At 33.6% G+C, this 25,074-nt stretch overlaps 1 protein-coding gene across 1 annotated transcript in view; it reads left to right on the top strand.

Moving 5' to 3' along the window:
- Positions 1–25,074, top strand: part of LOC133326020 (extracellular serine/threonine protein CG31145) — a gene marked incomplete at its 5' end in the record, with an annotated part of 118,233 nt that overhangs the window by 29,658 nt on the left and 63,501 nt on the right. Inside the window, 2 exons of the mRNA XM_061534697.1 lie at positions 6,967–7,091; positions 13,770–13,848. Coding sequence (XP_061390681.1) covers positions 6,967–7,091; positions 13,770–13,848 — 204 coding nt within the window. The remainder of the gene's footprint in view (positions 1–6,966; positions 7,092–13,769; positions 13,849–25,074) is intronic.

Raw genomic sequence — 25,074 nt, 5'->3', positions numbered from 1 at the left:
AGGGCTTTTTGAAGAACTATCAAAGGCGTAGATTTTGTAAAGAGGGGTTTGTGAAGACCTATCCAAGGCGTGGACTTTTTAAAGAGGGCTTTTGAAGACCTATCCAAGGCGTGGACTTTTTTAAGGGGGCTTTTTGAAGACCTATCAAAGGAGTGGATTTTTGAAGTCTTATCAAAGGTGTAGATTTTATAAAGAGGGGTTTGTGAAGACCTAACCAAGGCGTTGACTATTTAAAGAGGCCTTTTTGAAGACCTATCAAAGTGTGGATTTTGTTAAGAGGGGTTTGTGAAGATCTACCAAAGGCGAGGATTTATAAAGAACATTTTGTCAAAGCTAATAAAGGCGTGATTTTTTAAAAGAATATTTTTGAAGGCCTATTCAATTCGTGGATTTTTTAAAAATACTTTTTCAAGGCCTATCTAATTCGTGGCTTTTTTTAAAGAATATTTTACAAGGCCTACAAAAGGTGTGGGTTTTTCAAAGAATATATTTCCAGACCTTCAAAAGGTCTGGATTTTTATACCCTACACAACTATGTTTTCAGGGTATTATAGCATTGTGCAGCCCCAAGGGCTTGTAACGCCGCGAAATATTGGTCCTTGACCCACCTATAAGTATACCGATCATCATATCTCGACTAACTGAGTCGATCTAGACATGTGTGTCCGTCCGTCTGTCTGTCCATTATAATTTGTAAACACGATACAGGCCACCGATACAGGCCCAGGCTCGGAAAAAATCCTCAGAAATTTAGAGTTCCGTTGAAGTTGTGTAGGGTATCGTATGGTCGGCACCGTCCGACTATACTGCTCCGCTCACTAGTTTAAAGAATATTTTTAAAAACCTACAAAGAGCATTATTTTTATAAGGATATATTTTAGTGACTATAACAAGACGTGAGGTTTTTAAGGATATTTTTAGATGTTTTTTAGTTGTGACGTTTAAAGGGATATTTTTTAGAGACTAGAACAAGGATTGAATTATTTTAAGGATATTTTTAGGGACTATAAAAAGGCGTAAAATGTTTTAAAGATTTTTAGGGACTATAATTATAAAATATATTTTTTTAAATTAGAAATTTTAGTTTTTATAAATAATAAAAATATAAATTTTAATTTTTATAAGTGATAAATATTAATATTATAACAATTAAAATTTAAAATTGATGTTTCTATGTTTTAATATTTCTCGAGGCAAATATACGGTCCTCTAACCTCAGGTCTTCACATCCTGAGCAATTTCCGCATTCCTTTTATTTTTGTCTGCATTTTTTTGTTTATTTTATTTACTTACTTTTTTACCATTTCTCAAAACTTCCTTAAAAACTCTTCGTCTTCTACGAATAATTTAAAACACTAACAAAATGCCATTAGGTATAACGTCGTTTCATTACGTTACGTTACTCTTTATTCTCACAGCAACTACTAACAATATAATTTGTGCAAAGATTTGACTTCCGGCAATGCTCATACTCACTTATTTTTTATTGCCGTTGTTGATATTTTGCAACTCCCTTAGCTATCTGTTGTAAACTTTTATGTTTTTACTACACAAAACGAATATTTAATTATTTCGAAGCATACAATACATACCCTATATATATATAGGGTATAATAAGGACATGACTTATTACTATCATGTTATGGAGTTCAACATAAAACGAAAAGTACTTACTCCACCGCGCTCCGAATATGCTTCTAGAATGTCGGGTGGGCCTTCATCGACATGTCTTTTCGTTTAATCTTGACATTTTTCATAATATTCCTTTACAGTAGCGCCAGTAGAAGAAGATGAAGAGTCATCATCGTCGGTCGTAGTCGTCTCAGTAAAACTGTGTGAGTTAAGAGGAGTTGGTTGTGTTACATGTACTGTTGTTGTGCTCTATAAAGTACACATGTATATGTGACACCACCACCTCCGTACATACTACTTGCACATTGTCTTTTTCATAATTTTTGCATGAAAGCAAAAAAATAAAGGATACAAAAAATATAAAATAAAATGAAGAGTACATTGAAGCCAGGAAATGTATAAAAAGGAAGAAAAGTTAACATCATAGATCGTTATTTCCTGAGCATAAAATATAAAACTCCGTCACGCATATAAAGTTTGGGAGGAAAAAATGACTTCAAATGACAATATTACAGAAGTAGTTGATATTTCTTTTGTTAGGGTCTGTTCTTAGACATAAATAACTATAAAAATTACGAGGTATGTTCTTTCTTCCTGTGAGTTATTGTAAATATGAGTTAGGGAATTTTTATTGACGACCTTCGTAAAAAATATTTTACTTACTTTACATCATTCCGTTTTACTTCACTAGGGTATTGCCAACTTTACGCTTCACTGCTCCACAGGAAGTTGGAATCATTTTCATAGATATAGACACCCAATGAAAATACTAGTAAATTATTTCGTTGTCCAAACGTATTCTAAATATGAAGTTGTTGATGTTGTCTTTTGGATTGAGTAGAAATTGGTTTGTAGACATGCAAAAATTATTTCATTTGAATATTTCCCTTTACTTCCATTACATTTAATTTTGAACAAAATTTAGTTTTTTTACACCAAAAAAGTCAGTTATGTGTCTGGAAAGTATTTGCGGTAGTTATAGTGATGACTTAGTAATAGGAATTTTAAAGAACAATTTTTTTAGTAATAAACTAGTTTTGGCGAAGATCTAATAATGCTTGAATTTTAAAATATTATAGGAAACTATTCTTATAGACTCATTCGTTATCTTGTTGGAAGCCATTTGACAGTTTATGGGTCATATGTGATGTTATGTTCTTATGATAACCCTGATTTGTTCGCCACTTCGGAGCCTGCGATTTTTGCGTATTATCTACGATCATAAGAAAAAATGACTCATACAAAGGAGAAATCATATTACATTATGCAACAATGGTATGCATACAAGTTTAATCATTTTCTTAAAACCGGTACAAAATCGGGTTCATGATGTGAAAATTCGTTTTTTCTGAACAAGGATCGGGTAAAAATGAAAGATGACAATGAAAACGTACAAATTTTGATTTTTCGTCTTTGGGGACCCGATCGAAAATGTTATGAGCAACATTTTAGTCCAGTATTTGCTGGTCAAAAAATCTCGTCCTATGACGTATTTGTTCTTCTGAATTCTTGATTGACTTGCCAAGGACTTTCATCCCCATAAGATATTTTCCCGCACCATGCCATGATTCCGATTTTGTGTCAATAAATTAGTAAGTAATTTGAACCGTCTAAACTTGTTATACCCCCCTAAAATACCGAAGATTTTCTATGAGATCCCAAAATACAAAATTAGAATACCCAAAACACTGATGCACTAAAACTTGGGTTAATATTGATACAATTTGGTAGGTGGAAGCTCCAAAGTGATTTCTCAAGACGGACATGGATAAATGTACATAGAATTTTATTATGATCAAGAATAATTTATTGTGCTTCGTCGATTATTTTGAGGTTTGAGGCAAATGGAATTAAAAATTTAACCACATTTGCCTTTCTAGAGGTCTTTTCACGGGCGCTCCTTCTGAACAATCTATTCCTTCTTACTAGTGGATGATCCCATTTTTTTTTTGCAATCGCATTTGACAAATTGTATCATATTCACCCTCCTAGAGATCCTTATGCGGAACCATGTCAATCAATTGTGAGTCATCGCAAACATTGGTCGGAATATTTTCTTGACTAAGATGGAAAGACACACAATTTATCCTTCTGTTTCTATACGTTTACGTTGATGTCCTCAATTGCGATGGGTTTAAAAATATAAAGGTCCGTATAGAGTCCCGACTATAAACCAAAAAAAAAAAAAATCAATGGGCCCAAGTGTTATGGATGCCACGTTAGTTGAGAAATGATCTAAGACTACCATCCAAAAGCCCGTGACTGCCCTTTTGAGCTGCAACTTTCAGTTTTATTGGTATTTCCGTATGTTATCGTGCGAGTGGCATTCAGTTCCAGTGCATGCAAAATTGTATAATTATAAATTTTCAAATATTAGGTAGGGAAAAAAGAAATCCATTATTTTCTATGAACTATAGGACTTTATTTAACATGCTTCGGAATATCCGATTTGGGCCAAATATGCACTTGTTTGTATGCCATGTGCTGCCATTTTAAAGCTAACTTCAAAATTCCTCTCTCATAGAAGTCCTGCTCTCTGTTTGCAAAAATCTTTTGACAATCCTCCCTATTACAGAAATTTTGCAATGCAAGAAAAATATCAAAATCGCTAGGCACCAAGTTCTCACTGTATGGCGGATGCATAAAAACATCCCAACCAAGCACCCGAAGTTTCTGTCGAGTCACTGTAGATGTGTTTGACCTTGCGTTGTCCTGGTGTAACACGACACCTCTCCTGTTGGCCAATTCTGATCAATTGTAAATGGTCTAAAATAGTTTTTTGGTCGGTCAACTTCGACCATTTCTCCGAATTTATCGAAATTTTCGACGAACGGCCTGTGCGAGGTGCATCTTTAACATCAACAAACAAAACAGCAAAATAATTTTTTGCTACAAAAGGTCAACCTTCCAATGAGCATAAATCTGAAAATGTTCTACGAGAAATCTATCAGTACAGCCGTTTGCCGAATAAATAGTGGATTTATTTTTCCCCAAACTAATATTCATGGTTCGGCCAGAAAAACATATAGGAACCGTGGTAGAACTTTGAAGAGGTTCACATTGGTTTCTAACGTTTTACGTTTTGGTATCGTTCCCATATACTGATACCTAGCCATTATCGGTATATTTGAGATTTTATCCACATTTTCAAGTCCTGTTTTTGAAAGTGTCATATGGGTCCATGTTCTCACATTTTCCCATAAAAAGATCCCGTTCCAGTTTAGTTGTTTTTATGGTCATAGTCACATTTGCAGCCACAGAAAGGTGATGCAGTCACAGATATGGATGCAATATATAATTTCTGCCGATTTGGTTTAGGAGAACCCCCCATCAAATGGCAAATTAGGATACATTATGTTAAATATTTCCAACTTTTCATAATATAATTTTTAGACTTAAGAAGAAAAAATTAAGTTGACAACATGTTGTTTTTGTAATTAAATAAAAGTCCTTCTTTTCGATGGCGGGCTTGATTTCCGATCAATTAGAAAGAGTACATATCTGCCTCTGGAATGAAGTAGTATTATTGACTTCCCTCGAATAACAGCAAAATGGCAGATATAGGAAGAATATTTGCATGGAAAAACGCTTATTTTGAACGAAAACCCAAGCTCGATGAACGCGAAGATCTTAGTTCATACAATAGTTAATAAATCAGCTATATCTTCAAGAGTTGTTGAGATTTTCACTTGAAATTTTAATGATTCATTCTAGAGAAGTTGTGGGTTTAAACATAATAAAATTGATTTTTTTTAACTGGGAATGGGGAGGGGTCCCCTAAAAAATTGATTGATTACTTGATGTCGACCCTGACGTAGCCTCTCACCATGGCAAAAATTTTACAGCTGAGCCTGAAAATGTTTTTGAACCTCGTAGGTTTCAACAATAATTCTTTCACTTCAGAAAACAATCGGTATCCTGACCACAAATCGCCACAACATATTGTTACTTTTCGCACTTTTGTGCCAACCTTACTGGTTCTGAATTAGTAAAACGCTGTTTAGTTTCAAATCAGTGATTTGTTTTTTTTTTTAATCTATTAAAAATCTGACTACAATGATTTTAATTCATTTACTTTTTTTTGTTAATTTATATTGTTGTGATTTGTCGAACTTCTTGGTATTACTAATGGAAGTGTGGTAGCTCCGCTTTGCATCACATCTTTAATTCTCTTAATACTAATTGCCAATTGTCACACAAATCATGGATGCTCCACCGAAAATTCAGTTCATTTCAGATAAGGTACAAATCACACACACCCACGTACAAATCTCTTCATCCTCTCTCCGTTTCTGGTAATTTGCATGCAATTTTCTGACCAATTTGTGAAAATCTGAACTCTACACATACACACACATACATATTTTTTGTGTTAAATGCCCACCATTGTCCTTGCAATAACAATATTGGTCATTTTTAAATCCCAACGCTGATTTTGCACAAAATGTAAATTTCAATATCAAAAAAATACAAATCGTACAAATTCATTCACTTGTTCATGAGGTTTGTGTGTGTGTAGTTTTTAGCAATCTGGGGCCAGGGACGTGCCGGACCTATTTGGAAGTCAACAAGTAAATCCTCAATGGGTCGATTAAAACTATTTGTTGGTGATTTTATTTTTTTAAAGTTTTTTGTTGTATAAAAAAATGTTAACTACGCCTCTGTGTCGTAGAGAAAATCGACATCATACAACCATTGAGTACAATACCTCATTTTGTAGCAATCGAAATGCAATTTAATTTTCTACCGTATTGTAGAATTTTTGCTTTGCATTTATATCTGTATTTTAAACAGAAAAAAACACAAAATTGTATATTCCCAAATGACAACAGCCCCTATTGTCGATGTCATCATTGTCGACATAAAATTGTTTGTAATTCAGATTCAATTGTTTCAAACAACAGGAGGTTTTTTGTTGAATATATATATTTTTGCTGATTGTGAGAACTGGCCTACTGTATGTATGGTATATAGTGTAACATCAGCATATAGTTAATGGCAGGAGCGGAAGAGACATCCTATCATGTAAAGAATTGAAAATTGAAATTCGTTACATGTATGTTTTCGGTGCGGATAGATTTTTTTCTTTTATGTTCTGGGCTGGCAAGACATAATATTCCACAAAAATAATTTATGACAACATGTATGTGTGTTACACTCAAACATTCTGGTATTAGTTGTATTCTACTCTACAATTTGTCTACATTACACCCTATTATTATGTTTAAAATATTTCAAACCAAATTCTGAATATTTTTCTCATGTCATCAAATGTTTTGTTTTACAAATGATAATCTTTGTTCCTTGCTTTTTTTTGTTTTTGTATCTTTACAGTAAAAATGCAACAAATTTGGAAAAATTTCAATTGAGAATAACCAAACATGAATTGTATTCAGAAAATGATACATTGGTCGATGCTCTACTAAAGGATATGATCAAATTGCCCATAAAGCATGTTGGTAAGTTGTTGAATATACTATTACATATCGTACTCGTACATGTATGATGTTCATGTACATTGTGTTGATAATTTGATATATATTGGCACATGTACATATTTTATTTTTTGTCTTTGTTTGCTTGTCACAGATGATGTGTCTTAAATATTGGTAAAATTCAATTAAACGCCTATATAATGAAATACAATCACAAACACACACACATATTTATATATACATACTGAGAAAACAGGAATTAAAAATATAAAGAGATACACACAAATAAATTGTAATCCGATTATATTTTCATTGGAAATGTGACATCGGAGCATTAGACGTCACACGCTGTGTAAATATTGTTGAAAATTAATAGAATTTCTTTAGAAAACCAAAAATATAAAATTTTAACAGACTAAGGAAAAGCCTGTCTTAAGGACTGATTCCATCCAAATTGTGCACATGGCAGTATTTGTATTAACTTTAAATCAACACCTCGAACATTAAAAATTCATGTGAAGCGGATGGAATATCCAATTAAATCCACTGATTAAACCCATTGATCGTAATATATTATATACAACGAATAATAAGTCTTGTATTGTCTAAACATGGCAGACCTTTATATTTATACTAACCATAGATTTACAGCAATTATCGGCCCAGCCCTGCGATGATGGGCCTATCACTGGTACAATATCCACAAGTTATCCACCGATAATTTGGCATTACGAGTTCTAGAAGGCTGACATACATCTATGCAGAAACTAATCAATATAGGCCAATGTGTTTACATCGCCCGCCCATTTTTTAATATTTTGAGAGTTTTAGCCGAAATTCCCCACCGAAGTAGTATATCAGGTTCTCGTAGGGTGAAAAACATATTTGGAGAAGATTTTTGATGTAGGTCCATGTTTCGACATAGACCACACCCATAAACAACATCTTCTTCAGAAAATATTAGGTTGAGGAAAAAGAAATCCTCCCTAAGGGAATCAAATCATCCTCACAGCCTCAAGAGGATGAGAGTAACAAGGGAGCAGTAACTTGCGGAAAAGAAATCTTCGTTGCTGTGGACAGTTAAACCTTCGGCCTGGTATTCAATAACGGCAAAGAAGAGGAAGACGAAAGTCAAACCAAATGGCAAGGATTCAAAGAAGCAGAAGCATTGACCGTCGATTAGTCGACAGATGGTTCCGGATGATCAGAGAGCGCTAATGATAAAGGTGACCTCGATGGGCGGAACAACAATAGTCATTGACTGCTGCTCGACCGCATCTCAACATCTCAAGACGAAAGTCAAACCAAGTGGCAAGGCTTCAAAGAAACCTTCCAAGCAGAAACATTGACCGCCGATCAGTCGACAAATGGTTTCGGATGATCAGAGAGCGATAATGGTAAAGGTGACCTCGATGGGCGGACTTCCTAAATAATATTGAACCCATTTGAGACTGTTGAATACTAAAGGCTGTAGGCGAAGCGGGAAAGGAATAGCTGAAGAACGCTTTGATGCTTGCTTTAGGCAGATTCAAAAATTTCAAAAAAGAAAAAAAAATCATTAAAAAGCCAGTGAGCGGAGCAGTATAGTCTAACGGGGCCGACCATTTGATACTCTACACAACTTCCACGAAAAACTAACTTTCTGTGGATTTATATTCTGAGCTTGGGCAATATTTCGCGATATTTGAACCATCTGGAACAACTAGAGGCCGACAATTATTACTAATTTTCAGTACAGCCCTTCTAATTACTTGTCCAGATTCCCATCCCTTGTTTTGTGATCTTCTTATTCCTATTGGAGCCAATAGATCGACTCGAAAAAACACAAAAAATTAAGTTTTCGGTCCACTTCATCACAATATAATTACCTGATCGTCACCGAAAATTATAGGCGTTATCCTTGACCATAACTGGAACTTCATGGAACATGAAGAACAGCGCTATATTTCCGACCTCTAGTGTGGTAAAGGCTTACTAAATAATATCTGAATACATAAGCACCTGTAAATGTTTAAGTGTAACACCCACATCTAAGTACATGCGACCATATAATTGGTATCAAGTTAAAGGCCAGCCACTGCCCTTGGATATACCAACAACTTTTCGAGTCTATGTCCTTCAGGTGTGAATCTATACGCTATAGAATACAAATTTTGTAATTTTTCACACAAAAGTCAGGGTCCATTTGACCCGCTAAATATTAACCGATCCTTATCAAAACAGGCATGCTTATTCTTTGGCCCGATCCCCTTCTCTATGTAAAAATTCGCGATGTTTGGGTCGGTATACTTAAAGGTGGGTCTAGGACCAATATTTCGCGGCGTTATAAACTCTTGGTGCTGCACAAAGCTATAATACCCTGACAACATAGTTGTGTAGGGTATAAACAGCAAAATAGTTGTTTTACTGCGAAATGTCACCCTTCTAACGAGCATAAATCTTAAATTGTTTGATAGATACTTTACGAGGAATCAATCAGTACAGCCAACTGCCGAAAAAATATTGGATTTCTTTTTCCCCAACATAATATTTTCTTTTCTCTGCTAAGGATACAATCAGAATAATTGTTTTTTGGTGGTCAACCCTCTAACAAATATGTCGAGACCTGTATATCTTTTATTCCGCATTAAATTATTTTTTCTAAATTGGCGACTTTATTAACTATTTCAAATTTACCACCCAAAGTTTTTTTTCAGTTTTGTGTAAATATATTTTTTCTTTCTATGGGGAATTTAAAGATACTAATTCCCCAGAGATAAATTATTAAATTAGAATTAATTCTCTTGAATTTTGTCCACTTTTATATTTATTTATTTTTTATTTTATGTCCCCAATTGTTTTCAAATGAAGCCAAACTCTCTAATCTGAATGCAATTAATGGAATTTAAATTTTGGCAAAATTCTAGTTTTTAATTAAATCAAATGTAATTTATTTTACAAATAGGATTTTTCCACATTTTTTGTTTGTTTGTTTGTTTTTGTTACTGTGTTTTTATTTTTGTTTAATGTTTAATATATTTAATACTAAGCTTTTTATATATGTAGATCTAAAACTATTTTAAATATTTATATAAATCAAATGAAACTATTTCCGGTCATTGCAATTTACAAAAGAAAAAAGTGTACATTTGCATATATATACATTATCTAAAAATGTGTAGGCCAATGTATATATGTGTGTCCGTGTGTGTGTGTGTTAAAGGTCAGATACAGTTTACAGATTTATACTATAATTTAAAACTAAAACCTAAATGTTTAGAGTAATAAATAACATGCATATTTTATTACATTATTATTTTACGTATGTGTGCGTGCATGACCGTTTATTTTGCGATAATGGCAAATAAAACACGTCAAATGACTGTAAATAATTTAATTATTAACATATTAATTAAAAAAGGAAACAAATTTTATAAAAATTATTAATTTTAGCTTAAAAACAGATAATGGCGTATATTTTATTTATTTGTTTGAATTGTTGTTGATTATTGAATATTTGTTGTTTATTATTGAATATTATTTTGTATATAAATAAGCAAATTCAAATATGTTTTTTTTTAATATTAATGTATTGTAAACATTAGACATTGTCTATTATTTTCGTATAATTTAAATATTTTCTCCAAACCATAAAATTTACAAACTTTCTTTCTTCTGTAAATTTCTAAGAAATTATTCCTAAACAAAAATATATGTATGTTGTTTGCACATACCTACAAAATATATTATAGTTCATTTGTATTTTTGGAGTTTATATTTCTATACAAGTTAGGTTTTTTGTTTTGTTTTCATAAACATTTTCATATTAGTAATGATAAAAATGTTGTATTTTTTCAACACAACAAATACCAAAAGCAACATTCAACAGTCATATTGTTCAAGTACAACTAATATTGTTGTTGTTTTATATTTTAAATAATAACTTTTGAATGAAAAACTTTGACTGTATTCTCTACCAATTTCCCTCAATGTATGTGTGTGTGTACAAATATGCCATTAAACTATGAATGAAAACAAATGGTTGCACATAAACAATACACACACACATACACATTGAAATTAAACTCAGTTCCTTGTTCCACTAATTCATATTTCTTTTGTTAAAAACAAATTGTGTGTGTGTGTTTGTATGTGTGTGTGTGAGTGCATTCATGCGTATGCTTACACACGATTTTTTGTCTGTAGTTGTTATTGTAGGAAGAACACTAAATTGTAAGTTAGTTTTAGGTTGCAAAAATTTTCAAATTATTGTTTATTTTTGTAAAGTGTTGTTGTTTTATGGTCTTTCTCCTGGTTTTGTTAAAGAGAATATTTCCTAGGAATATTTATATTGCGTAGCAATTTTGTAAATAGAGGAAAAATGTTCAGTTCAATTAAGTCATTATTCAATGAAAATATCTACTACACAATATAAGTGAAGGGAGTTGTTGATGATTTACTGATATTTAAAGTTATCTGAGGCATGTTAGCAGTCGTAACATCGCCCAGGAACTAAAAATCGACCATAAAACTGTTATAAACCATTTACACAAAGCTGGATTTAAAAAAGAAGCTCGATGTTTGGCTGCCACACCAATTAACAGAAAAAATCGAATGGATCGAAGCCTTCGCCAAACGGAATGAGATAGACCCATTTCATAAACGGATGGTGACTGGAGATGAGAAATGGATTACATACGATAACCCTGTGCGAAAACGATCGTGGTCAAAGAGCGGTGAAGCACCTTAAACGGTGGCCAAACCAGGACTAACGACCAGGAAGGATCTGGAAGGGGATTACTTATTATGAATTGCTTCCATATGGCCAAACGCTAAATTCTGGTCTCTACCAGGGATGGTCTGTGTGACGAATTTTTAGGTTTTCGACTGTCAAAAAGGTGTAAACGTCGAAAACGTCATATACCTGTATAAAATGTAATAAACGTCATTTATATCAATATTATCAGCATATACAGTTATTTTCATGAATATATATTATTTTTACATATATCTGACTATTCCTTACTAGAACTGATAAAAATTTCTAAATTTTTTTGAGAAGAAAATTTTGAAAATTTGTATGGATTTGAGTAAAGCTTGCGTAATTCCCAAATTGATTAATGGAAATAGCTATTTTGTCAAAAACCTAATGGATTTCGGTAGGTTTCCGACGTTTCTGACGTATGTATTATACGTCGGAAATGTATGTCATTTACGTCACTGTTTCTGACAGGCCATCTCTGGTCTCTACTGTCAACAACTGGCCCGTTTGAAGATAGCAATTGACCAGAAACGGCCAGAATTGGCCAACAGGAGAGGTGTCGTATTCCACCAGGACAAAGCTAGGGCACACCCATCTACAGTGACTCGCCAGAAACTTCGGGAGCTTTGTTGGGAAGTTTTAATGCATCCGCCACACAGTCCGGTCTTGGCACCAAACGATTATCATATTTTTCTTGTATTGCAAAAATTTTTTGATGATAAAAAAATTTGTATCTAGGGAGGATTATGAAAATCGAGAGAGAGAAATGAGAGAGGCATTATAAAGTTACCTTTTAAATATAAAAACGAGGCATATGTGGCCCAAATCGGACATTCCGGAGCATGTTAAATAAAGTTCTATAGTGCATATGAAAATAATGGATTTATTTTGCCCCAACCTAGTATTATAGATCGATCGATGCAATGTTTTGTAAGAATTATGTGGAAAACTTGTCAGAAGACTTCAAAATACTTAGGTTCCATTATATTGAGCCTATATGAAAACGTCGACCGACTTAAGATACATTTCGATAGGAAGATTTGGCACACTAACTAGAATATCAAGTTAATATTAATTCGATTGAAAAACTTGCCAAAATATCGAACAACGTGCCAACATATGGGAGCTACCCCAAAACTTGGGCAAGTATTGAATATTTGGTTATGGTAGCGGGTCTACATGCCCAGAAATTATGAAGAAAGTTATTTTACTTCTGAAAAGAATCGGAAAGCCAATCTGCCTTTCGCAAAAGCTCATAGTTATTTTAATCCGACTCAGTGGAGAAATATTATGCTCTCGGATAAATTAAAGTTAAATATTAAAAACTCAAACATGAAAAAAATTACCACAGTATTGCAAGGGTAAGCATGGATGAGGGTCAATAATGGTAATGGGCTGTTTTTTATGGAGTTCGATATATTTACGAGATTTATAAAGTAATGGATCGGATTGTTTATAGAAAAGTGTTGGAACACAATCATCAGGAAAATATAAAAACTTTGGAGTATCGTAGGCAGCAAAAACAAACGAGATTCGCAGATATAACATCTTGCCAAAGGTTCAGGATGCAAGGAATAGTATACCCAAGAATCAAATAGACAATTTTATTGATTCAATGCCTCGTAAGTGTGCCACCGTAATGGAAAATAATGGTTATGCTGTCGATTACTAGTAAAATTTGCTTATTTATAAGAAATAATCAAAAAGTTGCTTTAGTTTTGATCATGCAATTGATCAATTTAGCTTTCTATAGAATATTGTTTTATTTCAAAATTAATTAAACGTTGTTTTTTTGTTAATAAAATATTTCTTTAAAGGACTTTATGTATTATCCATTAATGGATTTCTATGTATTACCCATCCAATTGTCTTCAATTCATAGCACTTATTACCGATCAAATACATGTATATAATTAAATATTTAAACTAAATATAAATTATCCCATTATTTCTCGTTACAGTACAAAAGGAAGGCGGGACACAGCTCAAATTAATGATTGAATATCCAAATAATATTAAAGCATTAATGAAACCAATGAGGTAAGTGAAAAGAATTTATATTTTTTATATATTATATAATTTTAATTTATTTAAAAGTGCTTAAAAGAAAAAGCTACCTCAAATTAAAACAAGTGAAAAAGCGTTAAGTTCGAACGGGCCGAACTTTGGATACCCCCCACCTAGAATACTGATACTAGAAATGAAGATATAGGGAACATACCAAAAAGTGGACCTATACCGACATTTCTAAAAAGGGATTATGTAAATTTTTAATAGATAATTATACCCTCAGCCTTATGGCTAATGAGGGTGTATACAATTTAACACGGTGAAAATGTGCCTCATCGAAATAATGGGTCTCATGCATAAAACGTGAGCTTGAGCTCGGACTCGATTTTTTGAGTAAAAGGTGCTTGTCATATGCATAATAAAATTTGATCTATTTGCCTTTACTCACTGCGCACGTTTGATCTCTTCTTGTTCAGTTTGAACTTAGAAATTGATGTTGGATGAGATTGTTCTCATTTTCATATGCATAAAAACAAGCTTTTGCTTACTTTTGTGAGCTCTTGCTTAACTTTTGTTGAGCATGCCTCTTCGTTGACTCGCGTACACTAAAAGGAATAATTGTCAGTGATTGTGAACATAATTTATCACAGAAAATTATTTTGGAAAAATAGTCCATGTATATTTTGTGTTGAAGCTTGACAATAACCCCCAAACATAAACCAAAACATATCAACGATTGGTTGCGGGAGTCTAAAATCCGGATTTTATGATGGCCAACACAATCATCAGATCTTCACCCTATAGAAAAATCTTTGGATCATCATCGATAGCAAAATTCAAAGGGATTCACAAACCAAAAAAAAACCTCTTCCCAAAGGTTCAGGATGTGAGGAATAGTGCATCAAAATAACGGTTTTGCTGTCGATTACTAGCTAAATTTGCTTATTTATAAATAAAATCAAAATTTGGTCAATGTAGTTTTCCATAGAATTTATTTTTATTTCGAAATAAATGTCACGTTTATATTCATAAAAAAACTTTCTCTATAACTTTATTTTCAAAAAAAAGTTACGGGTCATTAATTCAGTTTGCAATTTCAGTTGCTTTAGTTTTGGCCACCAGTGTATATATTTTATGGGGTCTCAGGTGAATATTTCGAGATGTTATAAACTGATTGAAAAATTGAGGAATATTAGCCAAGTATTTGCAAATATTCGGGTTTCAACAGACGGGTATGGATATAATTAATTTTGATCAGGAAAATACATATACTTTAGGAGGTCTTCGACAAATATTTCGATGTGTGGCGTATATGCACTCCGCCTTATGGTGCGGATTATAATAATATAAACCCTAATAATAATAATATAATCCGTTGTTTCTATTCCAAATGTTTGCTTCATTTCTTTGACACTTGGTAGCTGACTTTTTCCAAGTAAATATTTATTTTCATTAATTTTTGTTGTAGTATTTACTACTAGTTCTAATTCACTTCCACTTGACGACAATTAGAAGTTTGATCTCAATTTGCTCAAGTATTTGCAATTGGTTTGAACTCATTTTTATGCATACGAAATTGAGCAAAAGCAGTTGCTGTTCGATCTAACTCAACTTACGAGCAATTGCTTACTTGACTCAACTCATCGCTTTTGCTCGTTTTTATGCATGAGACCCAATGTTAATAATTTTTGGTAGGGAACTTTTTTTTAACATATACGACTACAAAATACCAAATTGCAGCAAATTCGGTTAAAAACGCGCTCAAGAACCCCAAAATACTAAAAATTTGGGGTACCCTTATATGGGGGCTATCCGGAAAATGGACCTAAATTCATAATTTTTTGTGGGGAGATTTGGTGCCTATTAAGAACTCAAAATACTAAATTACTTAATCGTCTTAGAATTTTACCCTGATCATAAATACGATCAAAACCACCAAAATACTGAAAATTAGGAGGTACCGTTATATGGGAATTACCAGAAACAGTGGACCTATAATAAGGGGGTCAACATTTTTTAATTTAATTCGAATCTACACTAATTCAAGAATGTCCCTACAAAATCTCAAGAACTCTTGAAGATATAGCCGATTTATTGCGTCAGCATCAAGTGACGGCTAAAGGGCTTTTCAAACTTTAAACGCGTTTTTTCTTTTGTGAATGGCAGGCACGATAACTCAAAAACCAATAACCCAATCGATTCCAAATTTTTACACGTTTCTCTGTGAGTGTATAGCTATCGTATGAACTAGGATAAAGCCAATCGGTGAAGATCTTCCTTATTTTTTTAACTTGGTTTTTGGTCAAAAATCGGCGATTTTCAAAAAATATTTTTTCAAAGGTCCGCCATTTTGTTAAGAGCGAAGTCAATAATCCTAGTTCATACGAGAGCCAGACATGTACTCTTTCTAACGCTGTTGGAATTTTCGGATTCCGATGTTCCAGTGAGGAGTTATCATGCCCGCCATCAAAAATAAGGACTTTTCTTTAATTACAAAAAACAATAACAAAATTTTTTTGTAAATTATTTTTCTTCTCTTTTAAATCTTCAAATATATATGTGCAAAGTTACAAACCTTAACAAGCGTTGGTATTGATTTACCAGCCCATTGAAAATCTTAAAAAATCAAAATCGAGAATGGGTGGGGTTCCCTTAAAAAAAAATGCTACCAGATACTATGCACCATTTTCAGTATTTCAAACTTCAAATAAAAAATTGGAAATTTTAAAATATAGAATCCAAATTCATAATGGCATGTTGATAAATTCCAAACACCTTATTTTTATTCCAATTTTTCAAATTATAAATAAATTTAATTTCTATGGAAAAATAGCATATAAAATATGAATAGCTTCTAAATTTGGAATAGTTTTTAATTATAAAGATATAATTTTCAATAATTTTACACATGTCAGCCGAATTGGGCAATCTTGTTCACTTTTTCGATTCGCTGTGCAAAAGTGACTAAGCCGTACATTGGTACATTGGTACACGGCAATTCGTGAACAAAATGAACTATATGAGCAATAGTGTCGAAGCCAGCAGCGAATTTTACTTTTGCCAAATACTTCCTTAGGCCAAGTCCATTCTGGAGTGACTGACTCTATCTGTCAGTAAAAATGTTTTTAAAAGCAAATCTTATATTCGGAGAATATATAGATTTTTAAATAATTTTAATTGACTTATATACATGATTCTAATCCCAAGAATAGTTCATTAGTAAGAAACCTTCAATTTCGTGAATATGGATCTACTTTTATATAGTAACTATTCACGTAACTTTTATATTTTTGTGTAAATTTTAATGTTAACTTTAATTGTTTATTTATTGCAATTAATTCATTTGAATATCTATCTACTTTATTTCCACGAATTACTCAATAAACAAATGTTTAAGTTTATTCATATTGTCATTTACCGCCAAATACTGATGTTCTCTGTGTGTGTGTGTTTTTTTTACGAAAAATACCTTATTTGTATTTAAATTTTCCTCCATTTTTTGTTGAAATACAATTCGGCTGAATTTTGAAATTAATCATTAAATATATTCTTCTTAAGGTAATTATAAGTCTTCCGTTAATATAATTTAAATGTAATGCTCTGCTACCTATCGCGCTGGTAACGTTAAACGTGGCATTCATTTGCATTGTAAATTCATTGCAGCACTTTTAATTACATTGCAATTTTAATTTTATGGATGGTCAATATTTTTTCCTGCTAGAGAGCAACAAGCCTGTATATGGGGGGAAAATACATATAAATTTTAAGCCATTCTGGGCAATCAATGATCTCGAGTGACAAATATGAACATAAATGGTAAATGAAAGGTACAGTGAAGGGAATTTTAATAAGTTCGAGCTCAGAACAAAATAAGAGTCGATTTTTAAAATTTATATTCTAAAGGAATGTGTATTTCCTAAAGCAGTCATAAGCGTGGATTTATTTAAAGGGTTTATATATTAAAATATTTTTTAGAGAACTATCAGTGCCTTAAGCGTGGATTTTTATAATGAAATATTTCTTTAAAGGACTATCAGCGCCTTAAGGGAACCCATCCATTCTCGATTTTAATTTTTCAAGATTTTCAATGGGCTGGTAAATCAATACCAATGCTTGTTAAGGTTTGTAGCTTTGCACATATATATTTGAAGATTTAAAAAGGAAGAAAAATAATTTACAAAAAATTTTTGTTGTTGTCTTGTTGTTGTTTTTTGTGATTAAAGAAAAGTCCTTATTTTTGATGGCGGGCATGATAACTCCTTACTGGAACATCGGAATCCGAAAATTCCAACGGTGTTAGAAAGAGTACATGTCTGGCTCTCGTATGAACTAGGATTATTCGCTCTAAAATTAACAAAACGGCGGACCTTTGAAAAAATATTTTTGGAAAATCGTCGATTTTTGACCAAAAACCAAGTTAAAAAATAAGGAAGATCTTCACCGATTGGATTTATCCTAGTTCATACGATAGCTATACACTCACAGAGAAACGTGTAAAAATTTGGAATCGATTGGGTTAGTAGTTTTTGAGTTATCGTGCCCGCCATTCGCAAAAGAGAAAAACGCGTTCAAAGTTTGAGAAGGCCTTTAGCCGTCACTTGATGCTGACACATCAAGAGTTCTTGAGATTTTCACTTGAAATTTTGTAGGGACATTCTTGAATTAGTGTAGAATCGAATTAAATAAAAAAAAATTGAACCCGAGAATGGGGCCCTTAAGCGTGGATTTTTAAAATTTTTCGTTAAAGGGCTGTTTAGGCCTCAAGTGTGAATTTTTAAAATATTTTTCAAAGAACTTTTTAGGCCTCAAGTGTGGATTTTTAAAATATTTTTAAAGGACTCTATAGGCCTTAAGCGTGATTTTAGATATATATATTTTTTTTTAAAGTACTGTTTGGTCGTTAATCGTGAATTTTTAAAATATTTTTAAGGACTATTTAGTCGTTAATCGTGAATTTTTAAAATAGTTTTAAAGGACTGTTTAAGCTTTAAGTGGGGATTTCGAAAAAATAATTTTTAAGGACTGTTTAGGCCTTAATCGGCGATTTTTTAATAATTTTTAAAGGACTGTTTAGGCCTTAAGCGGAATTTTTAAACTATTTTTTTAAAGGACTGTTTAGACGTCAAGCTGGGATTTTTTAAAAGGACTATTTTTTAATGGGGCTATTTTTTACATTTTTAATCAAAACCATATATTTGTGGATTTTAAACAAACAACGATTTTTAAATAGTTTTCCGAAGGATTAGGTATACTCCGAACGTAGTTTTAGATCCTTCCACTATATTTATCATCCGTTCTATAAATATGTATTCCATAAATTATTCCAAAGGTCTCTTGAAGCATGCAATGTGGATTAATAACATAATAATTCAAAAGTAGCATTTTTGGTCTACAGTAGGTAAGCTCTGAAGGTATGTTTTAGATCCCATTTTCTTAAAATCCCCCACTGTATCATCCTTTATATAAATATGTATATTTTTAGTGCAAAATGTCTTCTTTAGTCATTTTTCAGCAATTCCGTCAAATTGCCAATGACAATAAAATAATAGCAATCATTCAGAACAATTATTTTTCACCTACATACACATGTGACACATATGAACAATTGCCGACATCATCGTCGTCCTCGTCGTCATCATCACCAATGGAACAATACAAAAGCTGACATTCTCATTGTCCTATACACGTTTGTTTGTTATTTACCAAAGGATTGACAACAATCATCCATTCAATATCCACAGATGCACGCACACACACACACACTCACACCACCACCCATACACAACCGTTCAAATGTACAATAAGACTAAGGATACATTGATTGCCTGTTCTCTCTGTTGTGCATACATACATTCGTATATATCTAGGAATCGTTAAATGTATTTTCGCATTATTGTGTACAATTCTTATGACAGATTACATGTCATTCTTTATTTCGTATATTTGTCACTCTCCCTATCTCTCTGCCACGATGTCAACAAAATGTGAAAATGCTGCAAAACTTAAACTCCTCATCATCATTGTCTGGCTGGTAAATATTTGTTGGCGTTTTACTACTTTTACGTATTTGAGCGACCAAAATGTATTCACATTTTCTATAAGAGTCTTTGTAAAGGGTTATTGTGGAAGGTTGCAGACAATTTTTCTAAGAATGATATTGGGATTCAATTAGGAACGACTCAAAATTATTGAAATGTATTAAATTAAAATATGAAATTATTTTGTGATTGGAAGCAAACAATATTTTTAAAAATTCTCCTTCGGTGCTACCCTATATTCCCGTACAAACAAACATTCTTAAAAGGGAATCATACAATGTGCAAATTAAACATTAATAAGCTTAATGGTCATTTACTGTTTTTGCTGTTATAAATGAACCCCTAGAAATGTATGCTGTAGATGGTAGTTGAAATATAACCAATATAAATTACTAATAATTAACAAACAAGGATTCAGAGAGTTCGCCAACCAGCGTTTCAGAGAACATTTAATTCCTTCTGATGTACCGGTTGCAGAAAGGAAATTCCGAGGAATCATTACAGTTGCAGCTGCTAGATTTATACCTGCTGGTCGAATACCCGAAATTAGACCTTATTTCCCAGTAGAAGCAGTTGGTCTAGCAAATGAGCTCCGTCGATCTAACCCAGCAGATCCCAGGGTTAGGAAATTGACGTTGGAGGTCAGCTTATTAGTCGCGGAGCACAAGTGGAATAAATGGTTGGAGTACCTGAAAAGTTGCAACATTGGTACCGGAGTAAGTAAACTATGGCCAACGGTTAAGTCGGATGATAGGGCCTCAGTTAAATTTAACGACGAAACTGTGACTGATCCGAAGAGATGTGCAAGTTATTTTAACCGACTGTTTGTCGAGCATCCCGAGAGCGACAGAGCGCAGAGAAGAGTACTTCGTCATATAAGATCTATTCCAGCCGAGGAGGTACCACCACAGTTTACGATGGGTGATGTTGCATGTGTCATACGTAACTCGAAGTCGTTCAAAGCTTTGGGCCCTGACGGAATATCTATGTGTATGATGAAACAGCTGGATTAGCCAGGAGTCGATTACTTGATCAACGTCCTCAACTTTTCGATAGCCACCCACGTCGTCCCCGAAGCCTGGACAATGGACAGGGTGGTCCCGCTACTGTGGCCAGGCAAGAATGGTAGCAAAGGTGAATCTTATAAGCCGATTTCACTTTTGTCGCCAGTAGCGAAGGCCCTTGAGGCATTACTCCTCCCCGGCATTAGAGAAAGCTATCCAGTTGCGGATCATCAACATGGATTCAACAAATACAACAACAGCGTTGCACGCCATCTCCACAGATATGAGTCCTCGACATAACCAAAACCGACCGTGCGATAGAACAGTATTGGTAGCACTTGACCTATCAAAAGCCTTTGATACTGTCAACTATGCCACGCTATTTGAGGACATTGAAAGCACATCCCTCCAGCCGAGTTTGAAACGTTGGTTAATCAACTATATGTGTGGACGCCAGTCGTACGTGGAATTCCCAAACAAGAAGTCCAAACTCCGTAGAGTTAAACAGGGAGTTCCCCAGGGTGGAGTGATTTCTCCGGAACTGTTTAACCTCTACCTTTCCGGTATTCCACGCCCTCCGAATGGCATAGAAATCGTTACATATCCAGATAATTGTACGTTCATGGCGTCGGGTCCCATTGTTGAGGACATATGTGTGAGGTTGAACGCCTATCTCGCCGAATTAGCAGCGTTCTCTAAAGCGAGGAATATGAAAATATCCGCCACGAAGTCGTCAGCCACATTATTCACCACATGGACTGCGGAGATGAGAATGTCGTTGAATATGAAAATATGGGGCGCAGATAAAGAAACTTTGTTGACCTCTTACAAAGCGATAGTTCGGTCTATGGCGAGCTATGCGGTTCCAATGTAGTTTGTGTGGTGATACGCAATGGAGAATTATTCAGACCTGTCAGAACGCCGTCTTGAGGACTGCGACAGGGTGCCTCCTCATGGCACACCAGTAGAACATCTTCTTGAGGAGACGAAGATTCTTCCCTTACGTCAGCATAACAATATGCTTTCGTTGCAGTATCTGCTCGGGTGCTTCAGGGGACAATCATACCAACCATTATATGGTGGATAGGACTCCCCCAACCAGGCGTGTCAGGAAGGATCTGCATGATCTAGAGGGAGAGGTTCAACGTTACAAAAGGGAGCCTCTTGATCAGGTTGCCTATCGAGCAGGTCTGAATGGCATTCATACTGATACAGTAGTCGCAGCGCTGAACGGATACAAATTGAATGCGTCCTCGGAGCCAGGGTTACCGTTGTGCGACTTAAGTCGCAATTTGCAACCTTTTTGATGCCCTGTAACTCTGTTTGCAACTTTTTAAGCTTTGTGCGACTTTTCTTCTGTGTTATTTTTAAAGTTGAATTTTCCATTTTATGTGTTAATTCAAACTAATTTGAATTTTTCTACGTAGTTTTTGAGGTCCAAGGGTATCTGACATATTCTCGGACCAGTTTTAGTGACAAATTTATTTTTCTATGCAACCTTTTTTCAAGGGAACAACTTTTTGTGCAACATTTTTTGAAAATTGCCAGCGGTAACACTGCTCGGAGCTCACCCCCCACCCATAGCAGCTGAAGAACGTCAGCCGCCCAGACAAACCGGAGTAGTTTTGCCCCAATTACGTTGAGGATGGTGCAGTCGTCTCAATTAGTATTGGGATTGATGACCAGGTGCAGGATGGCTACCTAGCATGTGGTACGGGCCCTCATACCACACTGGCATGGATTTTTTAAAAATATTTTTTTCACAGTCTCTAAAAAGGTGTGGTTTAAAACAAAATATTTGAATGCGATGAAATGACATGTGTATGTATCTAATTCCAATGCAGTTGTCCTCGGAAGATGTTGAAGTTGTCCGATCTACAGGATATGGTACACATACATTCAAAATTATTGCAGAGGAACTTTTGTAAGGATTAATTTAATTCGGTATACATATTACTGCAGATTTCAATAAGAATCTTAGGAGCATCCCTTGTTTATACCCAAGGTGGAAAAGGTTATCATATCATGTCAGTTCCGTCTGACTTTGGTACTTCCTTTACTGGTTTATAAACTCCTGTCACAATTCAATGACCCCGTTATACACTCACAAAAATGAAATAACTTACACATAACTCGTAATGCATTTTTTGTATACATTTCGAATTGTAGTGGCTTTTATATATATCGTGAAATTGGTCCACTTATATTTGCCGGCTATATATGCGAATTTTCTGTTTTCATCCTTTTCATATCGGTTGTATTTAATTCATTTTAATGGAACTCTTGTTTAATTATAATAAATGTATGTATATATATATTTTCCACAACTTCTGTTGTTGATGAAATAACTTTACAAGAATTAATTGTTTGCCATGCCGTTGCCACTACCACTGATGCTGGCGATGCAGCTACTGCATCTTTAGTCGCATTTAAAATTGGTTGCAATAATTCATTCATTTCATTTAAATGTATAAGAAGGTTTATACATACACACACACCCAGTAATATGTTTAAACGCATTCAATTAAATTATGCTCTTTGCGAGTATAATTTTATTAACGACATAATTATTATTAGTATTTAAATAATTATACGAATGGGTTTTAAAATTTTTGTGTTTCAATAAAAAAATAAATAATTTTTTAATCGAATTTAATAATATTATGAAAATAATGATTAAAAGTGATAATTTTAAAATATTTAAAATCATTAGTTTTTATAGTATTAAATTATTTTGAAGTCCCCCCTTTGTTATATTAGATTGTTATGCTTATTTACCACTTCACGTCACACTATTTACAAAAGGATTTACTTAGTTTTCATATGTATTTATTTGTTTGTGACAAATATTTTTTGTGTTTTTGATTTAAATTCTCCGAAATTCTTCTTTAATCTCTGTGAAAATATTTTTGTTTTGTTTGTGTTTATCTTAAACTATATACAATTTCATCTGTTCTGTGTCTTCTCTTTATTTGTTGTTAAAGTTTCGCATTGCGAATATGACGAGGATGATGATGATGATGATAAATCAAACATAAATACAAACGTAAAAAGTAAATACTCGTACATACAACATTCCGTATCATCATCATTTTCCTTGAATTTTTTCCATTTCGTATTTAAGACAATAAATCCATGTCATTTATCTTATTTTTTTAAAACCAGAGAATAAAAACAACAACAACAGCCAACTAAGATGAAATGACGAAAACAGAGAGAAATGACGGAAGCACAATTGCAAAGTAAAATGAAAAATATCAAAAATGAATTGTTTCTTAATTATACCATTCGCTATCATTACACACAGCCACATACACACACACGCAGAGAATAAATACAGTGATATATTGTGAAGGAAGACTGTGGATAAAAGTTGAGTTTAATTGGAAGGATATATAAAAAACGAAATAATAATTGTGGTTATATGTGAAGAGTACACCATTTTCTTGTAGAGTCATTCAAATATATCACAAAACAGAAGGGTAAGCTCAAAGTTGGACTGGGCGGACTATATCATACCCTACACCACGTTGGATATATTCAAGAGGTGTTCAAGTAATCTCACAGCGATTTTAGACATAATTGGTATGGTTTGCGGAGGTCTTCGGAACTACAAACATGTTTTATTATTTATGCTTTTATCAAAGAGGTTTCGCATTAAATATTTATCAAATTAGTTATCCAATTAGTTATCCAATTCGCTTCAGACTAAATGTAGGGGAGACTGGGGCACATTCGGTACTTTGTTTTAGAGCCCTATAGAGTAACTTCGGGTAATGTGGACCACCATTTTCTTTTTTTGATATTGTGGGCGTAACAACGGTAAAAAATAAAAACAAATTGTTTTCACAACATGGTAGATTTGTTGGCTAATTATATTCCAGGTCAAAAATTATATATATTTGTCCATAAAAATGTTATGGCATTATATTTCAAAAAACTCTAAACTGCAAATAAAAATAACTTGGCCGGTAATGTGGACCAGTATGTGTGGGTAATGAGGATCAGTAAGTTAAAGGTAGGTTGTGGATTAATTGTGATAAATTCCAATTTATTGCACTCTTGGGTAACAATGAATGCAAAAATATATGGGTCCATGTTTTGGAATTGCCCCCATTTAAGGGTACCACCCCATTTGCGGTATTTTGAAGGTCCTTGCTTCATTATCCAACCGAGGCACCTATAATTTCGGATATCGAGTTTTCAGAGGATAG

Source organism: Musca vetustissima, unplaced genomic scaffold (assembly GCF_032173495.1).
Source record: "Musca vetustissima isolate MV318-11 ecotype Yass unplaced genomic scaffold, APGP_CSIRO_Mvet_v1 utg6361, whole genome shotgun sequence".
Taxonomy (NCBI): domain Eukaryota; kingdom Metazoa; phylum Arthropoda; class Insecta; order Diptera; family Muscidae; genus Musca; species Musca vetustissima.
The sequence above is the reverse complement of the archived record's forward strand: the minus strand, read 5'-3'. Positions and strand labels throughout refer to the sequence as shown.